This window comes from Myodes glareolus, chromosome 16 (assembly GCF_982192425.1).
Source record: "Myodes glareolus chromosome 16, mMyoGla1.1, whole genome shotgun sequence".
In the NCBI taxonomy this organism is placed as follows: domain Eukaryota; kingdom Metazoa; phylum Chordata; class Mammalia; order Rodentia; family Cricetidae; genus Myodes; species Myodes glareolus.
This window is the reverse complement of record NC_142041.1, coordinates 32,008,368-32,027,868: the sequence shown is the minus strand read 5'-3', so window position 1 is coordinate 32,027,868 and position 19,501 is coordinate 32,008,368. Positions and strand designations below refer to the sequence as shown.

The following is a 19,501-nucleotide window of genomic DNA, read 5'->3' as shown; positions in this document are numbered from 1 at the left end:
AATATCTGGGAATATGGACATAGTTACTTTTTTAAAACATTTTTTTTGTTGTTGTATGGGGCGTTGTTAATCAGATCTTTTATGGTGTACCCTTTGTGTCAGGTTTATCTCAATTGGCAGTTGAGTGAAGTAATTTTTGAGGGTGTTTACAGCAACCTTTAGGAGGGCATGGTCTATCATACCATATTGTGATAGAAGCAATCCACAGGGTCTCATCTTCTGTGAAAACAAAGAAGAATCTTTTTCAAAGTATCATATCCTTAGGTCCAAATTTTGAAGTCATAATATTTTTATAATAGTATACATGGTGGTTTAGCCTAGCAGCATATACAATGAAATGTCTCTCTGTATATAGCTCCTTTATAGTCAAGAAATTTAAAGAAAATTTAATATGCAGAATCCAAACTCTCTGTGATTTTTTTATTTTTATGTGACTTATTTTTTATTTTTTTTAATTTATAACTATTTGTATTTCATCTCTTTAAAGACTTTACCCTTCTTTTTTTAAGGTATTAACTTTATTTTTTATATTTTTTTCTTTTCTCTCTCAAGCCTATGTACATTCATCCAACATTGTGAGGTCTTTTATGTCTGAATCTGTCCAATTATGAATCTGTAATTTTTTTATTATTTAGGAATAATTTTTATCTTGCGCTTTTAAATCATTAAGCATTTAAGAATCTAAGCTGTGACATTCCTAGGTCAAAAACAGGTATTGTGGGATTGCCCTGCCCAGTCCAACATGGCGGAGCCATTTCATTCAGCAGTCCAACATAGAGAATGAGCGTGCAACATATAAACAGTTTTTATCTGAGTTACAGTCAAATCTGTCATGCAGAGCATTGTGCAGCTTGGAAACATCTCTGTGTATGGCGGCAGAAATCCGCCATGCTCTCTGGCTTGCCTAAGCCTGATCCAGCCATCTGCCCAGGCACAGGTGGGGAGCGCTAAGTCATTGGCATGAACTCAGAGTACTTTCTTCCAGATCCTGAGCAGGCACACAAATATCTGGGCCCAGAAATGCTCCATAGCCAGAGTTTGCACCCGCAGCACAATCCAGGAAGCTGCGTTTTAAAATGGTGTGGCTTTTTTTATGCTTCTGTTGTTGAATCAGGAAATCTCTCTACAGCATGCCCTAGTAAACAGCAAAAGGCTGTGTTAAATTCTCTTTTCCTTTTTTTTTAAAGCCCTTTCAGGTTTTTACGTGGATTTAGCCCTACATTGGGCACCAATTGTAGAAGTGGTGGGCTGCGTCCTGCCACCCAGCTCCCAGCTATCTTTACCCGAAATAATTACACGAAAACTGTATTCATTTAAACATTGCCTGACCCGTTAGTTCTAGCCTCTTATTGGCTAATTCTCACATCTTGATTAACCCATTTCTAATAATCTGTGTGTCACCACGAGGTGGTGGCTTACCGGGAAAGATTGAGCATGTCTGACCTGGCGGCTGGCTCCACAACATCTGCCTGACTCTGCTTCTTTCTCCCAGCATCCTGTTCTGTCTACTCCACCTATCTAAGTTGCTGTCCTATCAAAAGCCAAGGCAGTTTCTTTATTAACCAATGAAAGTAACACATAGATGACCCTCCTACATCAAGCCTTTTAGAAGGATGGATGACCTTTTGAAGACACAGTTACAATGCCAATTAAGTGGCAGTAGCATGGAGTGCTGGGACAGGGTTCTCTAGAAGGCGGTATATTCTTTGAATCAGTGTCCAGTATATGGTATGAGTTCTTCCTGAGTCAGTATTTATGGGCTCAGAGATCAGTGCTAGAAAGAGGATCATTTCTAGCCCCACTAGAACATTTTTGCTTCTTGTTTCCATGACCTTCAGTTTTGCCAGCCTAAAAGTTTTGGTTCCAGAATGGGGAGTACTCCTGACAGGAGCCACAACAAACATTCCATTGAACTAGAAGCTCAGATTTCTCACTGGTCACTCTGAGCTTCTGATGCCCTTAAGCCAACAAGTTAAGATAAAGGAACAACAGTGTCAGGAAGGGTGGTTGACCAGAATACCAAGGGGAAATTGGATTGCTTCTCCACATGGAGGTAAGGAAGATTATGCCTGGAGTGCAGGAGATTTTTTACGGTGTCTCTTGGTCCTGCCATGTCCTGTGATTGAAGTTAATGGGAACTACAATAACCTAACCCAGAAAGGAGGACAAAGGGCACAGACCCGTCAGGAAAAGAGACATACCTGCTGAGGTCTTGCTGTTGGAGAACCCAGAATGGGTAGTAGAGGAAAGTAGCTATAAACACCAGCTAAGGCTATTTAGCCAGTTACAGAAATGAGGACTATAAGTGACATGAGTTAAGAATGTAATTATATAGATATTTGTGTTTTCTTTCCTTAATTTCTTTATCATGCAATATAACATCAATTGAGAGAATATCAGTGATTATCATGATTAAGTTTTGAGATACTAAAAGATTACTCAAGGGACATTGCCACCTATTCTAAAATCTATAATGTGTTTGCAGCTGTATGTGGAAGAGTTATGTAATGTTAGGTGTAACTGTGACCTGACTCAGCATATGTGCACTTGCAGTTGTAGGTGAGATAGCTGTATTGTGTTAGGCATAATTATAAGCTGATTAATGTTTTCATTTGTAAATGAAATATGTCGTGAGAAGACATGATTGTGTGACAGGTTTGACAAGGGGTGGATGGACTTGTCATGGCTAGTCTTGGCTGTCAACTTGACTACATCGAGAACTAACTATAACCCAAGCAACTGGATACACCAGTAAGGCATTTTTCTTAACTAAATTTTTTTGAAGTGTGAAGACAGACCTACCTTTAATCCAGATCTTTTGAGGTGGGAAGATTCACCTTTAATCTGAGCCACACCTGGTGGCACCCTACATAAAGGACATGGAAGAAGGAATTGCTGACCCTTTTCCTGCTTACCCTCATTCTCAATTGACTAGTGTTCGCGCCCACTTATTTGGGATTCCAGTGTGTACTGAAGATCAACTAACCCAGTCAGCCTCCTGCTCTTGACTCTTGGATTTCCACTGGGAAACAGTCATTGCTGGACTAGCTGGACTACAGTCTGTAGGCCACTCTAATAAGTTGGTTTCATATATGTATTCTACCAGTTCTAGTCCTCTACAGAGCCTGACTGATCCCCAAAACCAAAAGCTTTTGAAGTCTATAGTTGTTACTATCTGTGCGTTCTTGTATCCAAAAATGGTTAACTGTGATCTTTTCATGGACCCTGTAAATATTTTTGAATATTTTGAATATTTGAATATTTTTGAATATATTTGAATTATATTTGAATATTTTGAACTATGTTTCCTCCGAGATGTGAACAAGTTCTCACCAGAACCTGCTCCATCTTCTGAAGGGAGCAGATGCTTGCCACCTCCAGGTTACTCCCTAACATTCCTAACTGCTACTTCTCCTGTGTTGGTTAAAGTGGTGGTGGTATGTTGTGCAGGGTCTGAGGGCAGGGTGACAGGGAGTGGGTGGGTTCCTTACCGCCATGAGAACCAAGTGTAACTAGTGTGAGGCGCTCACTTCAAGCCCTTAGCCTGTATTCTGCTGGCAACAACCCAGCAATGTAGCACAAACTGGCCCTGTGCTATTGTTGTGTTTATGTCTTATGCATCTGATGAACCTTTACTCTAGTGAAACCAACCTGAAAGTGAAGCAGGCCATTTCAGTTACCAGTGACATGGAGGATAACCTGGAGCTGCTGTCTGCCTTTGATGGTGAGTCAGGAAATGAGTGGGGTGCCCACCCAAACTTTCATCATCAGAGGACTAGCTAAATAAAGAATGGTACATCCATGCAGGAATTCTATACAGCTCATTTTAAACAATATGCAAGTTGATAGATAGTCCTTGACATGGAAGAAAGCTTACACAACGTAATAGGAGAAATATATAGATTACATAAGCCAGCATGTACACATAATGTTGAACATATTTGGGGTGGGACTGGAGAGATGGCTCAGTCCTTCCAGAAGTCCTAAGTTCAATTCCTGGCAACCACGTGGTGTCTCACAACCATCCATAATGAGATCTGGTGCCTTCTTCTGGCCTGAAGGCATCCATGCAGGCAGAACACTGTATGCATAATAAATAAACCTTAAAAACAAACAAAACATGCTCTGGGGAAACATGCACAGAACAGAAAGCTTACAGGATGTAATTCAAAGGCTAATAGACTTTTCTCTAAACAATAAGTAGACTACAATGTTTTCCAAAAGCCTTTAATCCCAGCCCTCTGGAGACAGAGGCCAACAATCTCTGCATTTAGAGCCAACCTAGTCTACATAATGAGTTCCAGGCTAGCCAGGGATGCGTAGTACGGTCTTGTTTCAAAAACATTTCTTGGTTGTTTTAGCATGTTATAAATATTTACAAAGGAGATCCAGCAAGATGGCTCAGAGAATAAAGGCACCTGCTCCCAAGCCTGGACCCAGATGGTGGAAGGAGAGAGCGGCTCCCACACGCTGTCCTCTGGTCTCCACACATGCACCACTGCATACGTCCCCCTCCTCTTACGTGTAAAGTAAATAAATAAAGACAATAAACATTTAAAAATATTTACAAAGGATATGTTTGCTAATCAAGAAGAAGTCAACTATTCTATTTTGAGAAAAAATAGTGGTTCCCTTTAGAGTAATATTTTCATTTCTTCTGCTTCACTGATACTGACTGATCAAGCACCCTGTGGTGGTTTCTCTGGGTGATCTTTGGCAATACAGAATCGCTGTTTTGTTTAGGTTAATGCCCTGAAATATTTGTGTGCTTTCTAAAGGAATTGAATGCAGGAGGGGGAGTAGCTGAGAAAAGATAGAGAAAAAAATCTATGCTTTTGTGTTGTATATTGTATGTTGTTTCCTGCTTTTCTGCTGAGCATTCTACCAAGGTTACAGAGCTAGCACCTTCCTGCTTTCCTTATCTGCAGGAGAAGTTCGGTGCGAGCCCCCCAATAACAAGCTGGACAAGTTTTCCGGAATCCTGACCTATCTGGGGGAAAACTACTTCCTGGACCATGACAAGCTTCTGCTCCGGGGCTGCGTCATCAGGAACACAGACTGGTGTTACGGTTTGGTGATTTATACTGGTATGCTTCTTGCAGCTAGAACCAGACCCAGCCCGTTAGAGCCTGCTCACCACCCAGTTATGATTCGGATATAATATTCAAACACGTATCAGAAGAGAAGCTTAGTGCTGGGTTGATGCTAGGTTAACAAGTGCCTGGAGAAGAAGTTGAGAGAGAAAGTGACTTTGTTCCAGGCAAATGTACTTTAAACATGTCAGCTCCTTCTTTCTTAGAGAACAGCTTTGTGTTTCAACACTATAAGGCATTCATGGGTTTTCCCAACCATACGTGGACACAGGAGAGGGTGTTCATATAGAGAAAGTACAACAGAATTAGCATGTGAACATAAGATTATACAGAGATTACACCCATTAAAAGGGAATATAGACAGTGCTCATTATATAAAATAATAGAAAATATATCATGGAGACTTCATAGAAGAGAAAAACACCATGTTAGTGGCCCGTATTGAGATGTCATTTAGAATCACGGCCCACAATATGTAGCGAGACATTTTCTTGGTTCATGGCATGACTGGGAAAGAGCCTCTGCTCCACCCTGCACCCTTAGTGGCAACAGACACTGAGAGCTTTGTTCCTGTTCTGTCCCTGTGATAACTATCTTAGGTTAACTCTTTAGGACGAAAGTGGTTTTGCTCAGTTTCCTAGGTGTTAGTCCACAGTTGCTTGACCCTATAGCATTGGACTGTAGCAAGGCCAACGTCATAGTGGGAATACATGCTGGGCACCGCTGCTCATGTCCTGCTAGTGAAGATGCAGAGGACCGTGCCCCTAATAACTTTCTTCAGCTAAGCTCCGGCTCTTCAAGTTTCTACTACCTCAATAGCGCCATCTACTGGATACAAAGCCTTCACCAAATGAGCTCTCAGGGCATAATTGAAATGTAGGCTTTAACACAACCATAACCACAATAGGAAGAATCGAGAAAATTTAGCGTAGAGAATATTACTAAACTTGGATTTCTGGAGGTCTTTTCTAGAGCATCCACTCTTAAACATGAGACTTAGTTCTCCTTCTGTGGAAAATAAGACAAACACCTTCTGGAGAAGATGAGGAGTCCAAGGAAGCCCTGGTAGAACTTGTTTTTGGTTCTTGATGTGGAATGGCGGCTTCTAAACTGCTCAGTTTCCAACTCAAATGATGTAAAGTAGACTTAGTTCCTTCACTACATCAGCAGCTACCCACACACAGGAAAACCGCTCCTAGATAGTTCATTTGTAGCGGCAGGTTTTCCCCAAAGCGATAGTAACGATAGTGATGTACTTTGGGGAGCTCAGTGCAGGTGTCTCATGGTGCAGTCATGAGGTGTCCTGAGACCCTCAGTGCAGACCTGTGTCACTGTTGTGTGTACAGTGCTACCACCATCTCTACCTCCGTTGTGAAAGCCAGTCTTTCTGCAGTCCTTGGGAGATGTGATCCCTCCACTGCCTCGAAATCTCAGAGACCCAAACCTGTGGAGGACAGAATGCTGCAGCTCGCATTCTGTGTTCCCGGTGTTTGCCCACAAACCAGAACACCCAGCCACCCCACATGAGCACATCTGTGGCTCCCCTGCATTAGAACACATGTAAACCGGTAGTTAGAAATTACTACTTACACTTCCTTCCTAAACCCCCTTAGGAATATTTTCTCTCACTCTGCTAGCAATATCTCTGACCAGTAGTTTGCAAGTCAGGTCCATGCCATTCAAAGCTCCTTTGCTCACCATCTGTGAGGAAAAAGAAACATGGCATCTATGTCTCTCAGCCACAGAGAAGTCTCAGCTCCCAAGCTTCTACTCCAGAAAGAAATTGCTGTCATCACCATTTCCTTTCTTCAGTTCTCAGGAACTTTGAATATAACCTGACTCAGCAGTGGGTTTCCTCAAAAGAAAGCTGAGTGTCTCTTATCAGAAAATTCCTTCCCTTAGCTACATAAGCCAGGTGGGGACAAGGACACCCAGGCGACTCCGATTCTGACTTAGGGGAGAATCCGGACGGGAGGTGCTGGTAAGAGAGGAGTCAGTGTGGACACTCAGTAAGGAAACAAGTTACTCTCTGTGTGTCGCTGATTGGATTTACATAAAAGCTTCAAATAAGTGAACATAAAGGCATACGTCAACACAATTTCAAGCTCTGAGTATATTCGGTGATTCTAAGAACTGGAATTCTCCCTGTTTTGCTTAGGGCGAGACACCAAATTAATGCAGAACAGCGGAAAGTCCACCTTCAAACGAACACATATAGACCATCTCATGAATGTCCTGGTGGTCTGGGTGAGTGAGACACTTTCCCCTGTGTCCTTCCATAGACATATGTCCACAGCAGTAGCTGGCACTTCAAATCAGAATGTTTGAAGTCATGAGAAGTTTAATGACCCCACAAACTAGGGTGTGAGCCAGGAGAACAGACTGGATGTACAGTATGATCTAGGTTATGCCTTCTTTTCAAGATAATGACAACTAAGAAACTGTTGCCTCTGGTAATGGGACCAGAGTGAACCTAGGGCCCTACTTTAGAAGTAAAGATACTTTCTCATGTCAGTTTTGGTCATTACCTTTACTAACCTATCACATAGACTAATGATACACCTTATTTAAACTGGTCGTTTTAAAGCCGTATTCCTCAAAGGGGTCTTAAGGCTGCTGCATAGGCAGGAGATCTGAGAGCGTTTGCTCTGGCCTTTCCTGAGTTCCTCCTTCAAGTAGAGCAACTTCTCACAATGCTGTTTTATAACATCTCAATGGGGAGAATAGGGCCTCTTCCGCTTTAAAAAAAAATTCTTAAAATCACTAATAAAGAGAATCATGAGAAAGCGAAATGTACCACATTTTCCTTATCCATTCTTCAGGCAAGGGGCATTTAGGTTGTTTCCAGGTTCTGGCTATGACAAAGCTGCTATGAACATAGTTGAGCACATGTCCTTATGGCACGATTGAGCATCCTTTGGATATATACCCAAAAGTGGTATTGCTGGGTCTTGAGGAAGGTTGTTTCCTAATTTTCTGAGAAATCACCACACTGACATCCAAAGGGGCTGTACCAGCTTGCATTCCCACCAGCAATGCAGAAGTGTTCCCTTTTCCCACAACACCTCCAGCATAAGTTGTCGTCAGTGTTCTTGATCTTGGCCATTCTTACAGGTATAAGATGGAATCTCAGAGTTCCTTTGATTTGCATTTCTCTGATGACTAAGGATGTTGAACATTTCCTTAAGTGTCTTTCAGTCATTTTAGATTCCTCTGTTGAGAGTTCTCTGTTAGGTCTGTACTCCATTTTTTATTGGATTATGTGATCTTTTAGTGTCCAATTTCTTGAATTCTTTGTATATTTTGGAGATCAAACCTCTGTCTGATGTGTGGTTAGTGAAGATCTTTTTCCATTCATTTTGTCTTGTTGACCGTGTCCTTTACTTTACAGAAGCTTTTCAGTTTCAGGAGGTCCCATTTATGAATTGTTTCTCTCAGTATCTTTGCTGCTGGGGTTATATTTAGGAAGTGGATCCCTGTGCCAATGCGTTCAAGTGTACTTCCCACTTTCTCTTCTATAAGGTTCAGTGTGACTGACTTTATGTTGAGGTCTTTGAACCATTTGGACTTGAGTTTTGTGCATAGATACGGGTCTATTTTCATTCTTCTGCATGTTGATGTCCAGTTATGCCAGCACCATTTGTTAAATATGCTTTCTTTTTTCCATTTAATATTTTTTGCTTCTTTGTCAAAAATCAGGTGTTCAAAGATGTGCGGATTGATATCCAGATCTTCTATTCAGTTCCATTGGTCCTCCTGTCTGTTCGTATGCCAGTACCAGGCTGTTTTCAGTACTGTAGCTCTGTAGTAGAGTTTGAAGTCAGGGATTGTGATGCCTCCAGAAGTTCTTCTATTGTACAGGATTGTTTTGGCTATCCTGGGTTTTTTGCTTTTCCATATGAAGTTGAGTACTGTTCTTTCAAGGTCTTTAAAGAATTTTGCTGCGATTTTGAAAGGCATTGCATTGAATCTGTAGATTGCTTTTGGTAAGATTGCCATTTTTTTCTTTTTTTTTATTTGTTTTTGTTTATAAAAATTTCCACTTCCTCCCCTCCTCCTCATATCATCCCATTCTCCCCACTCCCTCTCCTCCTTCCCCCTTCTCCCTCTCCTCCTCCCTCTCCAGTCCTAAGAGCAGTCAGGGTTTCCTGCCCTGTGGGAAGTTCAAGTTCCTCCCCTCTCCCTCCAGGTCTAGGAAGGTGAGCATCTAAACAGACTAGGATCCCAAAAAGCCAGTACATGCAGACAAAACAGGACCCAGTGCCATTGTCAATGGCTTCTCAGTCAGCCCCCATGTCAGCCACATTCAGAGACTCCGGTTTGATCACATGCTCGTTCAGTCCCAGTCCAGCTGGCCTTGGTGAGCTCTCATTAGATCAGTCCCATTGTATCAGTGGGTGAACACACCCCTCGTGGTCCTGATTTCCTTTTTCATGTTCTCCCTCCTTCTGCTCCTCATTTGGACCTTGGGGGCTCAGTCCAGTGCTCCAATGTGGATCTCCGTCTCTATCTCCATTTATCGTCAGATGAGGGTTCCCTCTGCTCCAGCCTTTCTTGCTCACATTCTCCCTCCTTCTGCTTCTCATTTGGACCTAGGGAATTAAGTCCAGTGTTCCAATGTGGAGCATATACACATTAGAGTTTTACTCAACGGTAAAGATTGCCATTTTTACTATGTTAAATCTGCCTACCCAAGAGCATGGGAGATCTTTCCACTTTCTGGTGTCTTCTTCAATTTCTTTCTTCAAAGATTTAAAGTTCTTGTCATACAAGTCATCCACTTGTTTGGTTAGAGTTACTCCGAGATATTTTATACTATTTGTGGCTATTGTGAAAGGTGTTGTTTCTTTTCTTTCTTTCCCAGCCCTTTTATCATCTGTGTACAGGAGGGATACTGATTTTTTTTTGAGTTAATCTTGTGTCCTGCTACATTACTGAAAGTGTTTATGAGTTGTAGAAGTTCCTTGGTAGAATTTTTGGGATCGTTTATGTAAACTATCATATCATCAGCAAACAGGGAGAGTTTGACTTCTTCCTTTCCAGTTTGTATCCACTTGATCTCCCTTAGGTGTCTTATTGCTCTAGCTAGGACCTCAAGCACTATATTGAATAGATATGGGGAGAATGGACAACCTTGTCTTGTTCCTGATTTCAGTGGAATCGCTGGGAGTTTCTCTCCATTTAGATTGATGTTGGTTGTTGGCTTGTTGTATATGGCCTTCATAATGTTTAGGTATGTTCCTTGTATCCCTGCTCTCTCCAAGACTTTTATCATGATGGGATGTTGTATTTTGTCAAAACCCTTTTCAGCCTAATGAGATGATCATGTGGTTTTTATTTTTCAGCTTGTTTATATGGTGGATCACGTTGACAGATTTTCGTATGTTGAACCATCCATGCATCTGTGGGATGAAGCCGACTTGATCATGGTGGATGATGGTTCTGATGTATTCTTGGATTTGATTTGCCAGTATTTTATTTAGTATTTTTGCTTCAGTGTTCATGAGTGAGATTGGTCTGTAATTCCCTTTCTTAGCAATGTCTTTCTGTGGTTTGGGTATCAGGGTAATTGTAGCCTCATAAAAAGAGTTTGGCAATGTTCTGTCTGTTTCTATTGTGTAGAATAATTTGAGGAATATTGTAACATGAGGGGGCCGGCTTGTTGGGTTTATAAGTTATAAAGCTGATTGGCCCATTAGGTCAGGCTTCTTGTTAACTCTTATAACTTATGTTACCCCATTATTCTTATCTACGTTAGCCACATGGGCTCAGTACCTTTCTCAGTGTGACAGCTTACATGTTGCCTCTTTGGTGGTCTGGACAGGAGTGGCGGAGGGAGTTTCCTCCTCCCTAGCTTTATCCTATTCTCATTGCCCCGCCTCAACTTCCTGTCTGGTTGACCCGCCTATACTTCCTGCCTGGCCAATCAGCGTTTTATTAGAATACATGATTGACAGAATACAGACAATTCTCTCGCACCAGAATATTGGTATTAGTTCTTCTTTGAAAGTCTTGTAGAATTCTGAGCTGAAACCATCTGGTCCTGGGCTTTTTTGGCTGGGAGACTTTTGATGACTGCTTCTATTTCTTCAGCAGTTATAGGTCTGCTTAATTTGCTTATCTGGTCTTGATTTAATTTTGGTAAGTGATAGTTATCCAGAAAGTTGTCCATTTCCTTTAAGTTTTCCAATGTTGTGGAGTACAGGTTTTCTAAATATGACCTGATGATTCTCTGGATTTCCTCCGTGTCTGTTGTGTCCCCCTTTTCATTTCTAATTTTGTTAATTTGGATATTCTCTCTCTGCCTTTTGGTTAGTTTGGATAAAGGTTTGTCCATTTTGTTGATTTTCTCAAAGAACCAGCTCTTTGTCTCATTGATTCTTTGTATTGTTTTCTTTGTTTCTATTTTGTTGATTTCAGCTCTCAATTTATTTCCTGCCCTCTAAGTTCTCTTAGTTGAGTTTACTTCTTTTTGTTCTAAAGTTTTCAAATGTTTTGTTAATTCACTAGTGTGGGATTTTTCCAGCTTCTTTATGTAGGCACTTAGTGCTATGAACTTTCCTCTTAACACTGCTTTCATCGTGTCCCATAAATTTGGGTATGTTGTGTGGTCATTTTCATTGTATTTTAGGAAGTCTTTAATTTCTCCCTTTATTTTTTCCTTGACCCATTGATGATTCAGGTGAGCACTGTTTAATTTCCATGTATTTGTGGGTTTTCTGGGATTAGTATTGCTGTTGACTTCTGTTTTTTTTTTTTTTTTTTTTTTGACTTCTAGTTTTAAACTGATAAGGTACATTGGGTTATTCCAGTTTTTTGTATGTGTTGCATTTTGTTTTGTTACCGAGTATGTGGTCAGTTTTTGAGAAGGTTCCATGAGGTGCTGAGAAGAAGGCATATTCTTTTCTGTTTGGATGGAATATTCTATAGATGTCTGTTAAGCCCATTTGAGTCATAACAACTGTTAGTTTTCTTATTTCTTTGTTCATTTTTTGTCTGATTGACCTGTCCAGTGGTGAGAGGGGAGTGTTGAAGTCTTCCACTATTAGTGTGTGGGGTTTAATGTATAATTTAAGCTTTAGAAGTGTTTTTTTGACATATGAGTGTGCCCCTGTATTTGGGGCATAGATGTTCAGTTTTGAAATTTCCTCTTGATGGATTTTTTTCTGTGATTAATATGAAATGATCTTCTTTGTCTCTTTTGACTGATTTTAGCTTAAAGTCTATTTTGTTAGATATTAGGATAGCTACACCCACTTTCTTAGGTCCATTTGATTGGTATATTTTTTCCCAACCCTTTACTCTGAGATGATGTCTGTCTTTGAGGTTGAGATGTGTTTCTTGTATGCAGAGGAAGGATGGATTCTGTTTTCATATCTAATCTGTGCCCTTTTTATAGGTGAGTTGAGTCCATTTACATTAAGGGATATCAATGACCAGTGATTGCTATCTCCTGTTAGTTAGTTTTCATTGTTGGTGATGTTAATTTGTGCATTTTCCCCTTCTTTGGGATTTGCTGCTATGAGACCATCAATTATCTGTGTTTTTATTGGTGTAGCCAACATCCTTGAGTTGGAGTTTTCCTTCTAGTATTTTGTGTAGGGCTGGGTTTATGGCTAGGTATTGGTGAAATCTATATTTGTCATGGAATATCTTGTTTTGTCCTCCTATAGTGATTGAAAGTTTTGCTGGGTATAATAGTAGTCTGTACTGGCATCCGTGGTCTCTTAATGTCTGCATAATGCTTGACCACGATCTTCTGGCTTTCATTGTCTCCAATGAGAAGTCAGGTGTAATTCTTGTAACAAGAGGGGCTAGCTTGTTTGTGTTTTCTGTCCTGCCTGGTTCCCACAGCTTTTTAGTCCCAAATAAAATCACACAGAAATCTCTATAAGTTATAAAGCTGATTGGCCCATTAGGTCAGGCTTCTTATTAGTTCTTGTAAGTTATATTAACCCATTGTTCTTATCTATGCTAGCCATGTGGCTCAGTACCTTTTTCAGTGGGGCAGATCACATCTTGCTGCTTCGGTGATCTGGGCAGGAGGAGGAATCAACTTCCTTCTCCCCAGAATTCTCCTGTTCTCCTTGCATCATTTCCACTTCCGGTCTGGTTTTCCCACCTACACCTCCTGCCTGGCCAATCAGCATTTATTTAAAACATGATTGACAGAATACAGACAATTCTTCCATACCAAATTCTGATAGATCTACCTTTATATGTTACTTGGTCTTTTCCCTTTGCAGCTCTTAATATTCTTTCTTTACTCTGTATGTTTAGTGTTTTGATTATTATCTGGCAAGGGAACTTTTTATTTGGATCCAGTCTATTTGGTGTTCTGTAAGCTTCTTGTATCTACATAGACATATTTTTCTTTAGATTGGGAAAGTTTTCTTCTATGATTTTGTTAAATATATTTTCTGTGCTTTTGAGTTGAACTTCTCCTTCTTTTATACCTATTATTCTTAGATTTGGCCTTTTCATGGTGTCCCATATTTCCTGGATGTTTTGTAGTAAGCTTTTGTTAAATTTAATGTTTTCTTTAACTGATGAGTCTATTTTCTCTATTGTATCTTCAACGCTTGAGATTCTCTCTTCCATCTCTTGTATTCTGCTGTTCATGCTTGTGTTTGTGGTTCCTGATTGTTTTCTCATGATTTCTGTTTCTATAATTCCTTTGATTTGTGTTTTCTTTATTGTCTCTATTTCAGTTTTCAAGTCCTTAATACTTTCTTTCATATCTTTGATTTCTTTTTCTTGGTTTTCTTTAAGTGATTTGCTGATGCCTTTGAGCTGGACTTCTCCTTCTTCTATCCCTATTTTTTTTTTGATCATTTCATGGTGTCCTAGATTTTCTGGATGTTTTGTGTTAGAAATATATTGGATCTAACATTTTCTTTGTCTGATAAATCTATTTCCTCTATCATATATTCAGTGCCTGAGATTCTCTCTTCCATGTCTTGTATTCTGATTGTTTTTTTTTCTTGACTTTCTTCGTTTTCTTTAAGGGATTTATTGATTTCTTCCAATCCGATTAATTTGTCTTTTCCTCAACTTCTTTAAGAGAATTTTTCATCTCCTCTTTAGCAGCTTCTATTGTCTTCATAAAGTAATTTTTAAGTTCATTTTCTTGTGTTTCAGCTGCACTGAAATGTTGAGGTCTTGCTGTTGTGGATCACTGGGTTCTGGTGAATTGCTCTTGGATTGTTGAATGTATTCTTACACTGGTGTGACTTGCGTCTGTGCCTGTTCTTCCAGCTGTTGTAGTTTGCACCTGTGCCTATGTAGTCTGCTGTTTTTCCACCTGGTGTTGTTTTTGCCTATATCTATGTAGTCTTCTGGGGTTACAGAGGAAGACTGGTTATGGGGAGTATGTTCATGTGCATGGGGCTGGGCGGCAGAGTGGGTATTGAAGTGACAGAGTCCAGTGGTGGGATTTGGATGCAGTCTGGAGGCAGGTCCCTCATCTGCTTACAGGCTGGTGGGAAGGTGAGGGGCATGAAATGTGCCCTAGGGTTAAGTTAGGGTCTGGACTTTGGGGCAGTCCAGCTGAGAGGCCAGTCACTCACCTGTTTTTCCAATTGGTGTAGTTTCTGCAGTCTTCTGGGGTTGCTGGGGAGGGCTGGCCATGGGCAGGATGTTCAGGTGTGTGGTTGGGCAGCAGAGTAGGTCTTGGCGGGACAATATCCAATGGGTGGACGGGTGGGTGTGCATTCTGGAGGCAGGTCTCTCACCTGTTTGCAGACTGGTCTCAACATTTTTTAGGTGATTCTCAGCTATTTGTGTTTCATCTTTCAAGAACTCTGTTTAGTTCTATATCATTTTTTTAACCAGGTTTTTTTTTCTTTGTGTTCAGTTTTTTTTTTGTGTGTGTTTGTTCTTTGTATATTCTGACACTAACCTTCTGTCAGGTGAATAATTAGTAGAGGTTTTTTCCCCCCATTTTCTAGGCTGCCACTTTGCTTGAATGATGGTATCTTTCTTTTCTTTTTCTTTCTTTCTTTCATTCTTTCTTTTTTTTTCTTTTTTTTCCTGTTAGACTTGTTTATTCAAGTATCCAAAAACACTCTTTCCACTTCCTCCCCTCCTCCCAATACCCTCCCGCTCCCCCCACTCCCTCTCCTCCTCCCTCACCATTCCCAAGAGCAGTCAGGGTTTCCTGTCCTGTGGGAAATCCAAGTTCCTCCACCCTCTCTCCAGGTCCAGGAAGGTGAGCATTCAAACAGGCCAGGATCCCAAAAATTTGAAACAGGGTTTCTTTGTGTTGCCCTGGCTGTCCTGGAACACACTTTATAGACTAGGCTGACCTCAAACTCATAGAGATCCTTCTGCCTCTGCCTCTGCCTACCAAGTGCTGGAATTAAAGGTGCACCACCACCCAGTTAGAAAGGTGTGCTCCAAACTCAGACCATCCTTGGGTGGGCATCTTTTTTTTTCCATTAGACTTGTTTATTCAAGTATCCAAAAACACTCTTTCCACTTCCTCCCCTCCTCCCAATACCCTCCCGCTCCCCCCACTCCCCCCACTCCCTCTCCTCCTCCCTCACCATTCCCAAGAGCTGTCAGGGTTTCCTGCCCTGTGGGAAGTCCAAGTTCCTTCCCCCTCTCTCCAGGTCCAGGAAGGTGAGCATCCAAACAGGCCAGGATCCCAAAAAGCCAGTCCATGCAGACGAAACAAGACCCAGTGCCATTGTCAATGGCTTCTCAGTCTTCATTTGGACCTTGGGGGCTCAGTCAGCCCCCATGTCAACCACATTCAGAGAGTCCAGTTTGATCACATGCTCGTTCAGTCCCAGTCCAGCTGGCCTTGGTGAGCTCTCATTCGATCAGTCCCCTTGTATCAGTGGGTGAACGCGCCCTTCGCGGTCCTGACTTCCAGTGCTCCAATGTGGGTCTCCGTCTCTATCTCCATCCATCGTCAGATGAAGGCCCCCTCTGATTTTGCTTTCCTTGCTCACGATCTCCCTCCCTCTGCTTCTCATTTGGACCTAGGGAGTTAAGTCCAGTGTTCCAATATGTGTCTCTGTCTCTATCTCCATCCATCGCCATATGAAGGTTCTGTGGTGACATGCAAAATATTCATCAGTATGGTTATGGGCCAAGGCCAGTTCAGGCACCCTCTCCTCTGCTGCCCAGAGTACAATCTTTTGCTGTACAAAGTTGTTCAGTTTCATGAGGTTCCATTTATTAGTTGTTGGTTGTAGTGTCTGTGCTGTATTCTGCTCAGGAAATCTTTTCCTGTGCCAATGAAGTCAAGCCTAGTCCTCATTCTCTCGTCTATCAAATTCAGGTATCTTGTTTTATGTTGTGCTCCTTGATCTCTTGGAGTTAAGTTTTGTGCAGAGCGATATATGTGGATCTGTTTTCCTTCTTCCACATGCAGCTATCCAGCTTGATAAGCACCATTTTTTTTAAAGATGTTATCTTCAGCATAAGTTTTCAGCTTCAGGTGTCAGTGTGTGGATCCCATTGAACAGCATGTCTATCTGTATGCTGATGCCGTGTTGTTTGAGTCTTGGAGCTCTGCAGTAGTGCTGGAGATCAGAGATGGTGGTGCCTCTAGCAGTTCTTTATTAGTCAGGATTGTTGGGATGTGTATGTGTGTGTCTCTGTGCAATTCTATGTGATGTTAAAGATTGTTTGGCTTTGTTTTTTTTAATTTTTTTCATTTTTAGATTGGTGGTGGTGGCACACACCTTTAATCCCAATACTTGGAAGGCAGAGGCAGATGAGTTCAAGGCCAGTCTGGTTTATAGAGCTAGTTCTAGGACAGCCAAGGCTATACAAAGAAATCCTGTCTCAAAAAAACAAAACAAAATAAATAAATAAGATTGGTTTTTTTTCTTTCAATTTCTATAAAGAATTGTGTTGGAATCTTGATGAGTATTGCATTGAATATGTAGATTATTTCTGGTAGAATGAGCATGTGAAGAGACACCATGACCATGGCAACTCTTATAAAGAAAAACATTTAATTGAGGTGGCAATTTATAGTTCAGAGGGTCAGTCTGTTATCATCATGGCAAGGAACATGGTGGCATTCAGGCAGACATGGTGCTGGCTACATCTTGATCATCTTGATCAGAGGCAACTGGAAGTGAACTGTGTCACACCAAGCAAAGCTTGAGTGGAAGAGAGCTCAAATCCCGCCCCCAGGGTGATGCACTTCCTCCAACAAGACCACACCTCCCAATAGTGCCACTCCCTATGAGCTTATGAGAGCCACTCACATATAAACTACCACGTCCATTTCCATACTCTTTTTTTTTTAATCGAAAATAGATTCTTCTCTCATACATTGCATCCTAACCACAGATTCCCCTCCTTCCACTCCCCATACTTCCCCCCATGTCCCCTCTCTCCCAGATTTGCTCCCCTTCTATTTCCTCTTCAGAAAAGAGCAAGCTTCCAAGAGCCAAATGGGACAAAACAACATATCATAAAACAAAAAAAAAGCCCTCATACAGAGGCTGAACAAGGCAACCCAATAGGAGCAAAAGAGTCACAAGAACAGGTGAAGAGTCAGAGACACACCCACTTCCACTGTTAGGAGTTCCACAAAAACACCAAGCTAACAGCCATAGCACATATGCAGAGGACCTGGTGCAGACCCATGCAGACCCCCTGCTTGCCACTTTGGTCTCTGAGCCTGTGTGAGCCCTGCTTAGTTGATTCAGTGGCCCAAGTTCTGGTGTCCTCCATCCCCTCTGACTCCTTCAATCTTTCCCACCTATCTTCTAGGGGGTTCCTCCATCTCCCAGGGGAAGGACTTGGTGGAGACCTCCAATTTAGGCTCCCTCTCTCTCTCTGCATAATATCTGGCTGTGGGTCTCTGCACCCCTTCCATCTGCTGCCAGCGGAAGCCTCTCTCATGATGACTGAAGAAGACACCAGTCTATGAGTATAGCAGAATATCATTATGAGTCATTTCATTTATATACATATATGTTTTTCCCTACCCTGAGTATCTGGTTTATCTCCAGTTCCTGGCCCTGTAGGCTGTGTAGGGCATGGGCTCCCTCTTTTAGCATGAACCTCAAACCAGATATTGGTTGGCCACTCCCACAAGCTCTGCCCACTCATTGCCCCAGCACTTCTTGCAGTCAGGACAGATTGTAGTTGGAAGATTTTGTGGCTGGGTTGGTGTTCAGGTTTCTTCTCTGTAGCCTGAAGAGTATCTTCTTGTGCTAAAGAGACCAGACCACAGCGGTGAAGACTCTCAGCTGTGTGGATGTTGTCCACAACAATGGTGGCCTGCTCTCAGTTTTCGGAGAGCAACCGTCTCTCCTAGCATCAGCCTGGGCTCGTTAGGGATTTCTACAGGACATCCTTAACCAACAACTCAACCATATGTGACCCAATCCCACCACTGGAAGCCTTACCTGGCTACAAAAGATGACCATTCAGACTCTATGTCCTCTATGACTAGGAATCCCCACTGGGGTCACCCTCAGATTCCAGGAAGTTTCTGCTGTGCTAGGGTTTCCAGCAACCCAGTACCAGTTCATGAGCATGGGAGATCTTTACATCTCTGATGTCTTCAATTTCGTTCTTCAATGTCTTAGAGTTTTTATTATACAAGTCTGAGTTAACCCAAGCTATTCTTTTTAGGCTATTGGGGAAGGTGCTGTTTCCCTGATTTCTCAGTGTGTTTGTCATTTGTATAGATGAAGGCTGTTGTTTTTCTGTGTTAATTTTGTGTCTGCTACTTTGCTGAAAATGTTTATCAGCTGTAGAAGTTTCTTAGTGGAATCTTTTTTAAATTTTTTATTTTAATTGTATGTGTATGAGTGTTTGCCCACATACATGTGTACCATGTACATGTATGATGCCCTCAGAGCTCAGAAGAGGGGATCAGATCCCCTGAACCTGGAGTAATGGACAATGTAAGCCATTATGTGGGTGCTGGGCATCAAGCCTGGGTCCTCTAACAGAGCAACAAATTCTTTGAGCCACTGAGGCATCTTCAGCCCTGGGAAAAGCTGTCTTAAGAGATGGAGTGGAGAGAAGGTGATAGGATTGCCTGTGAGAAGAAAATTAAAGGGAGAACTAGCTATGGGGGAGGGAATGAACCAGCCAGATGGCAGAGAGGATGAGAGAGAGAAAAGAAGGGAGACAGAGCAGAACAATGTCTAATGATACATACGTATGAACATGCTACAGTGAAATGCATTACTTTGTATGCTAATTTAAATTTTTATATCATGAAATAGAGAAAATCAACAAAATCTAAAGCAATATAATATATAATGATCAACTTTAATAATAGAAGCTTAAATTGAAGATTACTAATAATTACATCCTTTATAGCCAACACAGATGGCTTTTGTCCTTGTTGGATAGAAATTAACTTCATTATTAAAATACCTTCTTTGCATAACTGAGCTATTCTGGTGGTATCTACACTT

General features: G+C 41.5%; 1 protein-coding gene across 1 annotated transcript in view; it reads left to right on the top strand.

Moving 5' to 3' along the window:
• The window catches only part of LOC125390791 (phospholipid-transporting ATPase FetA), a 121,689-nt gene that overhangs the window by 65,990 nt on the left and 36,198 nt on the right, over positions 1-19,501 (top strand). Inside the window, exons 10-12 of the mRNA XM_087897168.1 lie at positions 3,642-3,724; positions 4,929-5,087; positions 7,252-7,340. Coding sequence (XP_087753294.1) covers positions 3,642-3,724; positions 4,929-5,087; positions 7,252-7,340 — 331 coding nt within the window. The remainder of the gene's footprint in view (positions 1-3,641; positions 3,725-4,928; positions 5,088-7,251; positions 7,341-19,501) is intronic.